Below are 12,054 nucleotides of genomic sequence, written 5' to 3' on the forward strand. Positions count from 1 at the left end.
ATGCAGGGGACACGGGTTCGTGCCCCGGTCCAGGAGGATCCCACATGCCACGGAGCGGCTGGGCCCGTGAGCCATGGCCGCTGGGCCTGCGCGTCCGGAGCCTGTGCTCCGCGGCGGGAGAGGCCACGGCAGTGAGGGGCCCACGTACCGCAAAAAAAAAAAAAGTTCTTCTCACAATAAAAAAAAATTTGTAAGTATGCGTAGTGATGTTATTATGGTGATCATTTCACAGTATTTACAAATATTGGATCAATATGTTGTGCACCTGAAACTAATATAATGTTCTATGTCAATTATATTTCACCTAAAAAAAATTGTGACAATTTGATCTATGCTCAAGTCTGAGAGGCACTTACCTTTTTTAAGTTTCCGGACAGCCAACATACAATGACTAGGAGACAGATCCCATATTCTTAAGGTCTTATCATCACTTACAGTAGCACAGATGGGCAGATAAGGATGTGTAGCCAAACCCCACACCTCTCCTTCCATGTGTCCCTGTAAATAAAACATAGTTAAGGTCAATTTAACCTAAAGATACTTGTATTTAGAAGAAAACTAAAGACAACATTCAATAATATATAATAATGATAGGATAATGAATAATAGATAAATCTAAGAAAACTTTTCTCTTTATCTTTGGAATACACCTTAAAATACCTTCGTAACAATTTTATCTCCACAGTTACAATATAATCAAGTTGCTACTGAAATTAGCTTCAAAATCCTACAGCGTTTAATGTGGAGAAAATAGGAATTGGCTGCCCTGGAATGCTAATAATTGCCATACAGAAGGGACTTCCTGCATGACAGAGCAAGGGAGTACTGCAGACCTGTGCACCAGTGAAACTGGTAGAAATTATTTTTTAAAAATTAAGTCTCTGGAAATGGTTTCGAGGAAATAGAACAAATGAAGAAACATTTACTCAAGAAAATCTGCTAAAATTCAGTAAGAACAGTGAGTTCACTGTATTTGAACCGAGACACCCCTGTTCTCCCTCTTCCCCACTCAATGACATGAAAACTCCATACCAGATTGATGTAACCAAGAACAAGGGCTGTCTCTCTCCCCAGCCACTAGGGGAGCTTTCTTCCCAGAAGGGGCCGGGGTCAGCATTTCTCATCTGGCCCCCAGCTACCTGCTATTGAGGCTAAATTCTTGGTGATTGCTGCTGAGAGGTGGGAGCTCCCTCCTTCTATTCACCCCCTATTCTGAGATGGAGGCTCTATCTTAGGTGCAGTGGCCAGTAAGAATACTGGGGCCTCAGTGTCAATTCAAGAAGACCTGAGGCTACTTGCTCCCTCTCCACCAACTGAGCACTGAGATCTAAAGCAAGGGACACTCAGAAAAAGGAAGCATTCCACTGTTTTCACCCTCAACTACAGAGCCCTGGATCAGAAATTTTTCTGGGAGAGAGAGAAGCAGGCCATAAAACAGCTTCTCGCCTCTTCCCAAAGCAACTGACTTCATCTACTACAATGTGGAAAAGTTGAAGCCTAAAGGTGCTCTTGAAAACAATGGAGGTTGTGATGAAAGTTAATTGGGAGGCAACTGACAGACTCACTGGACATGGCTGAAATGAAGGCCAGCTAGTCTGCCTAGGAAAAACAGGAAAATCTCATAGACAACGGGAAGAGACTGCTTAACTTCAGAACAAATCTCAAACAGTAACCTAGGGAACTGTCCCTTTTAAGAAGCCTGAATTTGATTGGTTTAGCCTGTGAAGGAATTTATTCTCCAGGAAAATGTTGGAAACAATAGAGTAATCAGTGAGCAATTAATGGAGTTTAGCAGCTGGATGTGCTTAGGGAAAGAGGCCATCAAGGAGGACAGAATACTTCCTAAATCATTTTATGGAGCCAATATTATCCTGATACCAAAACCAGACAGACATCACAAAAAACTACAGACCGATATCCCTTATAAATATGGATGCTAAAATCCTCAGCAAAATACTAGCAAACTTATTCCAACAACATATAAAAAGAATTATATACCGTGACCTAGTGGGATTAATCCCAGGAATGAAAGGTTGGTTTAAAATCCAAAAATCAATTAATTCAATATACTGATTGCTTTTGATAAATGACACAATCTTTTTTTTTTTTAACATCTCTACTGGAGTATAATTGCTTTACGTTGTTGTGTTAGTTGCTGCTGTATAACAAAGTGAATCAGCTAAACATATACATGTATCCCCATATCTCCTCCCTCTTGCGTCTCCCTCCTACCCTCCTTATCCCACCCCTCTAGGTGGACACAATGCACCGAGCTGATCTCCCTGTGCTATGCGGCTGCTTCCCACTAGCTATCGATTTTATATTTGGTAGTGTATACACATCCATGCCACTCTCTCACTTCGTACCAGCTTCCCTTCCCCGTCCCTGTGTCCTCAAGTCCATTCTCTATGTCTGCCTCTTTATTCCTGTCCTGTCCCTAGGTTCTTCAGAACCATTTTTTTTTAGATTCCATATATATGTGACACAATCTTTTATGATAAAAATAAGCAACAAACTAGGAATAAAAGAGTAATTCCTCAACCTGATAAAGGGCAAAGATGAAAAATCCAGTTAACATTATACTTAATGGTAAAAGACTGGATGCTTCCTCCCTAAAATTAGAAACAAGACAAGGATGTTTACTTTCATTACTTCTGTTCAACACAGTACTGGCAGTTCCAGGCAGCATAATTAGGTAAGAAAAGGAAATAACAGGCATCCAGATTGGAAAGGGAGAAGTAAAACTATCTCTATTTGCAGATGACATAATCTCTTACAGTATACAGAAAATCCTAAAAAAATCACCAAAAAACTATTAGAAGTAATATATGAGGTTAGTTATTTTAACAAAATAACTACAAGACATGTACACTGAAAACTATAGAACATTGTTGAAAAAAGTTAAAGAAGATCTAAATAAATGGAGAGATCCACGTTCATGGATCAGAAGATTTAATATTGTTAAGAGGCGCTAGCCCCCAGACTGATCCACAGAATACTGCTGCTACAAACATTGTTGTACGTGGTTGTTTTTGGTATATACATGAATGCACTTCTACTGTGTACACACATTCCTGCACTTTTAATTACTATAGTTTTATATTATCTTTATTTCTAGCACAGAGAGTTTCTCAAAAATTTCTTGACTATTTTTGAATAGTTTCTCTTTTAGATGATTAAACAAAATCTTTCCAGAATTTGTGAAAAATCTCATTAGGATATGGATTATGATCATACAGAATTTATTTACATCTTTTATGCCTTTAGTAAAATTTTATAGTTTTCTTAATACACGTCTTGCATATTTTTAGCCATCTTTATTTCTGGTTACTATATAGTTTTATTTGTGAGTACCATTTTGTGTCATATGTGTCATATGGTCATTGCTGATATGTAGAAATACTACTGACTTTTACATGTTGACTTTGCATATATGCAATTTGTAGGACTCCTTAATTAGTTCTAATAATTTTTCAGTTTATTCTCTTGAATATTCAAGGCATAGGGTTATAATATACACAAATACTGATATCCATCCAGTGTCATCCATTTGCTTCCAACATGTACACCTTTAATTGTTTTTTGTTTTGTTTTGTTTTACTGGACTGGCTAAGACCTCACATACAGTGTTGGACAGTAATGGTGAGACCTGGTATCCTGTCTTGTTCCTGACATTTAGGAGACAGTAGATATGTGAAATCTTAAACTTTATAATAAATATTTAAAAAATAATGTCATTTATGACTTCTAAAAATCTTTTCTTACAATCATGAAATTGTATTTTTGAAAAGGTCCATCTATGGATTCATCTGTAAAAGTGTATTTGTGTTTATATTTTCCAAGAGATCATAAATACGTTAAATACTGTGACTGTAACATCTTTTTACTTTAAAGGAATATCATGTGACTGAAATTAAAGAGTAAGACATGAAAGTCTGACAGTTAATTTAATATAAAATGTTTTGTTATTCTCCTTGTTACATCAGGATATTATGTTAACCTTAAAGCATGTGCAATGTTCTCATCTACATGTGCTCTTTGGTGTCTTAACAGGAGTGAAGTGGGGGTTGGAGAAGAAATCAGTCTATATTAAGAAAGAACATAATTCTTTTTCAGGGTAAAAGGCAAACCCAAAACGTGTTACTATACAGAGTTGCATGAGGACAATTTTTCATTAGAGTAAATACTACCTCACCTGCTGTGTTTTATAGTATCAAAAACCATAATATACATAGGAAATGTAAACCTGAAAAATTAATACAGCATTCTTGATGGAAATGTTAAGGATTAGCTAATCCTGCTGTTTTATGTTATATTTCTGCCACACAAAGTCTGTACTTCTGGATTTTCAAAATCACTGACATATTTTCATGAATAAATGTTTTTAGCAGTAAAATTTTAGCATACATTCATTTTTTACTTTTCTAAGTTAGAAACTTGAGAAAGAATGAACTAAACTGAAGAGTTTCATAGAAAAACAACTGCCTTAGGGTCAACAAATGTACTTCAAAGAAATAAAATTAAATATGAAATAAATGGACTGGGTTAAATTAATTACAACTGGCTTTTCTTTCTATTGGTTTCTTGCTTTGCAATAAGAAATTACTGAAAATATTGGCAATTATTCTACATGATAATGTGCATATTATTTACAGATGCTACTCATTTAACTATGATTAAATTTATGTTTTGTAAATATTAACATTAACAAATATTTCCCTAAATAAGTTAACATTATTTTTCACCACTGCCAACTTCTGGCTCTTATGTATTGAATCAACTGTATACAAAGGGAAAAGAAAGCATATTAACATTTAAAATTACCTGGACCAGAAGTGTTATTGGGCCACTTTTATCCACTTCTAGTATTTCACCATTCTTTGTGCCAACTAAAAGATGACCATGTCCTAATGATATGGCACGTATAGATGGGTTATCTTCCAAGAGAAGACCTAAAATGTTAAACGGAGATGTTCTTCTAGGTATGAAGTTACTATAATACACGGGTGTATATATTGCCAATGATGCTATTTTGACAATGCAAATCATGTTACACGGTTGCTTTCTCCTATATTTTAAGTATTCTAATAAATGTACCACATTTTCCCCAATCATTCAATTTACTAATCTCAAAAGTAAGCACCATTTATATGCGACAATTCCATGATTCTATATTATTCCAGATCCCCTACTACCAGTCTGACAGCTGTTTATTTTCCTTTTACATTTGCCCCTCATCCACCTCCTGACCCTCTCAGAGCATGTACAATATTCTGGTTAGTAATTTTAATTCAATTTGATTTAAGATTAATTCATTTATGTTTACTGTACCCTAGGCAGACTTCAGAGATATACTGGTAAACGTGATAGAGTCAAGCTTCTGCCCTCACAGAGCATACAAAGAGGAAAACAGACCTTGTGTGAGGAGCATATTGAAAATGGAACAAAAGGGAATTTAACCTTTTGTGAGGGGGAGAGGGGATGGGAGTGTAAGGAATCATTCTAGAAGAAACAGTGCTTGAGATCTGAAAAATAAGCATATGGTCAGGTAACTGGAGGAAGCAGGAGGGAGGAGAAAGGGGAAATTCTAGGCCAAAGTGACAGCATACAGGAAGGCCTGCAGGTCAGAGACAGAGTGCTGCAGTGCCTTAACGCACTACGAGAAAGAGTAACGGAAGAAGGGCCTGCAAGGCTAGAGAGGGGGAGTCAACAAAACACTAAGATGAAACAAAAGGCCAAGTTTGAAAACAATACCCTGACTGGTGGCAAATGTGACACTCACATGGCGATTTTCTTTGAAAAATTAAAAATGTTAAAAATTAACATGGATAATCTTGTATTTGTTTATATATTACTATGCGTATCACTGAAAATAGATTTTGAAAGGACAGCAATGATTCTGGCAACCAGTTAAGTGGCTTCTCTTACTGAACTCTGATGCCTGTCTAGTAAAGAAGGAAAAATATACCCCATGTGCTCCACCCCAGTGCCCACCATGTTAATAAGCAATTAATCTTTTTTCCTCCAAATCTCAAAATCTTAAATCACCTTTAGATCCTGGGGCCAAAGCAGCTCTTTTTATAGCATAGGTCTTGAGACATCTTTCAAAGGAGTCATCCCAAAGAGCTACTACCCCATCTTTCCCTCCAGTTACGAATCCCTACAAAAGTAAAAGTTTTAAGTTAATGAAGATCTAAATATTTAAAAAATAATAACCTTTTTTTATATTGAAAAACTCTGGAGGAAAGAATATTTACGGCCAAAAGTTACAGCTTATAAAAAACAGAAATTAGCATAGAATCCATTATGTTTTTTTAAACATCAACATGGAATTTGCAAAAATATTTACTGTGACACAAAACATTCTACTTTTAGAATAGGACTTTAAAAACACAGTTTGCAATTTGGAACCATAAAGTAGCTCTACCACTTTCAGCACCTTCTCCTGGAGGCTTCATAATCCCATCCTTTAAAAGGAGGGTATAATAATAATAGCTACGGGACTTCCCTGGTGGTTCAGTGGTTAAGAATCTGCCTGCCAATGCAGGCGACACGGGTTTGAGCCCTGGTCTGGGAAGATCCCACATGCCGCAGAGCAACTAAGCCCGTGTGCCACAACTACTGAGCCTGTGCTCCAGAGCCCGTGAGACACAACTACTGAGCCTGCATGCTGCAACTACTGAAGCCCACGTGCCTAGAGCCCGTGCTCTGCAACAAGAGAAGCCACTGCAATAAGAAGCCTGTGCACTGCAACGAAGAGTAGCCCCCACTTGCCACAACTAGAGAAAGCCTGCACAAAGCAACGAACACCCAACACAGCCAAAAATAAACAAATAAAACAAATAAATTTATTAAAAAAAATAATGATAGCTACCTCACAGGATATGGTGATAACATATAAAGTACTTAATTTTTGACTCAGAGTAAAAGATTAATAAATACTAAGTTAAACTTTTTTTTTTTTTTTAATAACAGCAGACCTATTTCACTCTGGGTTCAGGAGTTTGAAAAGAGGAATAAAATATGGTCAGGAAGACTCCAGCTCACATATTATTATTGGGTAGCTCAGCTAAGTAGAAAGGTAGTGTCCCTGTACTTGTGAAAATGTTCTGCACTCCATGATCAAACTATGTTTAACTTAAAATTTATTTAGGTTACTTACTTTTTCCAATGCATGCATACTGAACACTGGTCCATCATGTGCTTTAACTGTCTTTACAAGAAAGATGTCTCTCCAGATACACACGTCTCCTGTGGATGTTCCAGAAAAAGCCATCTCTTCAGTCCATCCATATACTGCACACATCATTGTGTCATTTTTCCCCAGTGTGCCTACGTAGCCTTTTCTTCCAATCAATCCTCCCCCTGGTTCATAAAAAATATTATGAAAGTACCACTCTCAAAACATATAAAATTCAAAGCAATAAAATTTCTTTTCTGCTGTTTTTCTTGTTTAAAGAGAAAGACATGTAACAGTAAGGGGAGTTAAAAAGAAAAATAAAGGTCTCTCAATCAGTGACTTGGGCGACACCTTGCTTGGCTGTGGCAGGCATACCCACGGCTGCTTTCAGGTCATAGCTTTTTGGATAAACAAAGATATGTACTAAGTCAGTTTAAATCAGTCTTTTGATTAATTTTTTTAAATTATATTATGACATATTTAATACAAAAAGTAAAGAAAATACAATAAGCTCTTCTATATCCATTATCAATTTACATAAAATTACTAAACAATCAAAATGTATGCCAACCCCATCTCCCTTCTTCAACCGCTACTATTCTGAATGTGATCTTGATTATTCTCACATATTCCCTTATACATATTTTACTACTTATTTGTGAATTCTTAGGTAACGTCATTATTTTTCATGTTTATAATTTTCTATAAATACATATCCTGCATGTATTCTTTTGCAACCTGCTTTTTTCACCAACAATTTGTTGTGGAGTTTTATACATGTTGATTTGTACCCCTAGAAAACTCATTTTCCTGACTATATAGCATTCCATTATATAAATACAACATTTTCCTATTAACAGGGACAATAAAATTGCTTCCAAGATTTTGCTATTGAAAACAATGCTGTTTTAAACACTCCTGCAAGGGCCTCTTCTATAAAAGTGCAAGAGATTCTCTAGGAATGGTCATAGTATATTTGCAAAAGGAACAGCACATAGATGAGAGGTATCATCTCTATGACCAAATTGTCCTCCAAAGTCGATACACCAACATATACTCCCATTAATAGTGAAAGGAGTTCCTGTTGTTTCCCACCTTTCAGAACACTTGGTATTATCAGACTGGGGGATGTGAAATATCAACTGAATTTTATTGTGGTTTTAATTTGCATTTCTCCAATTATTCATGAGCTTTATCATCTTTTCCTATTTTTATGGGTCATTCATTATCTATTGATATCTTTTGCCCATTTTTCCAAATGAACTCATTCATTTATTCAAGAAATATATATAGATACCAGACACTATTTAAGGCAATGGGGGCAGAGCTATGAACAAAACAGACAAGACAACAAAATTCCCTGCTTTCATGGAGCTTCCTGGTGAGAGACAGTCAATGAATATGACAAATAAGTAAAATGTGCAGGATGTTAGATGATGACGGGTGCTATGGAGAAAATGTAAGCATAAAAGGGAGATAAGAAATGAGAGGGGTCCATTTTAAGAAGGGTGGTTAAGGCAGGCCTCGTTGAGAAGGTGGTATCTGCATGAAGACCTGAAGGAGGTAGCAAGAGCAAGCCATGCAAAAAGAGCGTTCAAGACAGAGGAATCAGCAAATGCAAAGGCCCCAAGGCAGGAACGTGACAAGAATCTTCAAGGAACAACTAGGGAGGCCAGTATGGAGTAGCAAAGAAAGTAAGGGAGGCAGTAGTGGGAGATGGGGTCAGAGAGGTCAAAGGCAGCATTACAGGCCATTGTAAGGATTTAACTTTTACTCTTTATGAGATGAAAAACATTTGGGTGGTGGAATGACAAGACTTGGCATATCACTTATTACCGGGTTCATTCTGATTTCTGGGTTGAGGGTAATTTGAATAGCGGCAAGGATGAAAAGAGTTAGAAGGCTATTTCAATCATCTGGGCAAATGATAAGGGTGGCATGGGTCTGGTGATAACATAGAAGATGATGAAAAGTAGTCATATTCCAAATGTATTCAGAAGATTGTCTTTTCTTAACATAGCAGCCAGAGTTGTTAGTGCACTTGGAAGGGCAGTTAAGTCAAGTGGTGAAGGGGAAAAAACAGGTTAGACTTCTCTCAAAAGAAGGGGAAGATAACTCACAAATTTAAAGTGTAAACAACTGTGTGGATGTGTTTTAGTACATAGGTAAGAAGAGAAATTGATTAGCAACTGGAGGGTAGAGCTCAAAGAGTGTTTTTGTTTGGTTTTACTTACTTAAGATGGAGAAATAACACCAGTTGGTAGAGAGGGAAAACTGATAATGCAAGAGAGAAAGGGAAGAAGAGTTGGAATGATATCCTTGAATAGCTGAGAGATGGGATCTAGTGCACAAGTGGAGGGGACTGGGTTTCACTAGAGAATAGATTATCCATCCAGAGCGGGGTCAGCAAACTATGGGCTGTAGGTCAAATCCTGCCATCACCTGTTTTTGTTCAGCTGCAGTGGCTACGTCGGTTTTCTTCTCTGCTCCCAGAGCCTGCCTCCCTGACTTTTGGCTGCCAACTAGCAGCTGCCTAGGGCCCGAGCTGGTCACCATCCACAAGTTGAGGACTTTGCTATGGCAACTGCTGGGCACCCAGCAGTGAAATCACAGTCCAGGAGTTGCCTTGCCTCTGGCCATCTGCCGAAGTTGAGAAGGTAGGGCTCTCCAGGAGGAGAAGACACACTAGAATCAGTGTGTCGCTAGGGCAGAGTGAGGCTGACTATGGTCTCCCCCGAGCCCAACATGCAAGTCCTGTTCACTGCAGCAGGCTGATCTTGGAGGGAATGTCTCCAGTTAACGGCAACTGAGTGAAAACTGGGTACGGCAAGGCAGGAGTTTTCTCTCTTGTTCTCTAAGTACCTATATAATATTCTTGATTTTGTCTCTGTGTCTGGAAAGTCTAAAATATTTACTATTTGGCCATTTACAGAGTTTTTCACCTCTGGTTTAGATAATCATTATTGAGTTTTCTGATACACACAGCATAACATGTTTGTATTGTACAAGGTCATACCAGCCATGGAATAGAGTTCAAATTCCTTAGAGATTAATAATTCATAACTTGCAATTCTCAAAGCCTATATCTGGGATAGGAGGTAAGAAGCTCCCTTTTAGCCTTAGTCCTAAGTCATCCTTAACTTAGTTTACATAAAGCTATGCATTTAGAGGGTAGACAGATGGCATTTATTCAGATTAATAAAGTGGTCACTTATTTCCCAGTTGACTACTGAACTCTGGATCAGAACCTCAAAGTGAGGAATGCTGAAATGCACTAAAGTCTTAACATTTATCCTTTTATGGTTCAGTTTCAGGTCTACTTTATGTCAAATCAAAGTTAAAGAAAAAAGTTATTCAATTGCAAATCTTTTCATTTTAAGGCTATTTACTTTCTTTAAGTCTCTAATTTCAGACAAACTTATAGTTTTTTTTTCTTTTTCAAAACGGCAATAATAGCATTACTTGCTGGGTATTTGCAAGTCCAAGTGACTAAGATACTCAAAAGTTTCGTTTAAATGAATGGGAATGAAAATTACAAACGTGAAGATACTTCTTTTTACTTTGTAAATGTATATACACTATGATCTGATAAGTCTGTGATAAAGTACTAAAACAAGTCTGAAAATCGACTCATGTCCTATGTAGTTTACAATTTAAAGCTAATTCAACTTGGGAAATATCTTCACTAAGCCTATTCTTTTCTAACCTATGTCTCACTTCTCTCTATAGCTATGTATTTTATCTGAAAGGTTTAAGTGTACTAAGGCTTTGTCAAATTGCTGGAATTTATAAGTATGCTATTCGATTTGGAAAAGAGACTTTTTAATTTTACAGTATGAACTTCTACAGTCACTAATTTACTAAATGACTAAAGTAATATAACATTCCATTTCTATATCATTTTATAGAACATAAAGAATTTTGACACAATTTCTCATTTTTAGTTTAGACTAAAAAACATGTCTTCAACAGAAGAATGAAGTTTGGACATCATTTGATTAATCTCATAAGTTAAATTCTTTTGCAAATATGAATACTATATCAATGCAGCCAATAAATAATGATAAAATAAATCTTAACTTAGTTTAAAATGTATCAAGACAACTGTGAATCATTCTTTTAAAAAAATAAACTTTTCACTTTTGAGAATTTCAGATTTTCATAAAAGATGCAAAGATAACACAGAGTGTTCTCATATACTGCTCGCCCGCCCAGTTTCCCATAACATTAACATCTTACAATACTACAGACTACTTGTCAAAACTAGAAAACCGACATATTTGATATATTACTATTAACTGAACTCCAGACTTCATTCAGATTTCACCTATTTTTCAACTAATGAAACTTCTGTTCCAGGATCCAATTTAGGATACCACATTGTACTTAACACCAAATCGCTTTTAAAAGTAATAGTTTCTACCAAATGTAAAATACATAGCTAGTGGGAAGCAGCCGCATAGCACAGGGAGATCAGCTTGGTGCTTTGTGACCCCCTAGAGGGGTGGGATAGGGAGGGTGGGAGGGAGACGCAAGAGGGAGGAGATATGGGGATATATGTATATGTATAGCTGATTCATTTTGTTATATAGCAGAAATTAACACACCATTGTAAAGCAATTACACTCCAATAAAGATGTTAAAAAAAAAGTAATAGTTTCTTAAATTTCAAAGGAGCAAAAAGAAGCACTTCCTTACCTGCTCTACGCCAAAATTTCATGTGTTTAATTCCAGCTGTAATTAATTTATCAGGCACGTACGGGTTCATCTTTACAACAAAAATCTTATCTTTACTTCCTCTGAAATAAATACCAAAATGTTTTAACTCTGAAGATATATCTCTCCTGTAATAACCTTTTGCCTAATTCATACTC

At 36.6% G+C, this 12,054-nt stretch overlaps 1 protein-coding gene across 2 annotated transcripts in view; it reads right to left on the reverse strand.

The window, feature by feature from the left end:
- Positions 1-12,054, reverse strand: part of EML5 (EMAP like 5) — a gene marked incomplete at its 3' end in the record, with an annotated part of 166,907 nt that overhangs the window by 57,108 nt on the left and 97,745 nt on the right. For both annotated transcript variants that reach the window (XM_081228976.1, XM_081228975.1), the window contains exons 17-21: positions 11,879-11,979; positions 7,163-7,365; positions 6,049-6,160; positions 4,825-4,952; positions 357-498 (exon numbers count right to left, since the gene is read on the reverse strand). In XM_081228976.1, the coding sequence (XP_081085102.1) occupies positions 357-498; positions 4,825-4,952; positions 6,049-6,160; positions 7,163-7,365; positions 11,879-11,979 (686 nt within the window). The remainder of the gene's footprint in view (positions 1-356; positions 499-4,824; positions 4,953-6,048; positions 6,161-7,162; positions 7,366-11,878; positions 11,980-12,054) is intronic.

This window comes from Mesoplodon bidens (genome assembly GCF_964165515.1).
Source record: "Mesoplodon bidens genome assembly, chromosome: 3".
NCBI lineage: Eukaryota > Metazoa > Chordata > Mammalia > Artiodactyla > Ziphiidae > Mesoplodon > Mesoplodon bidens.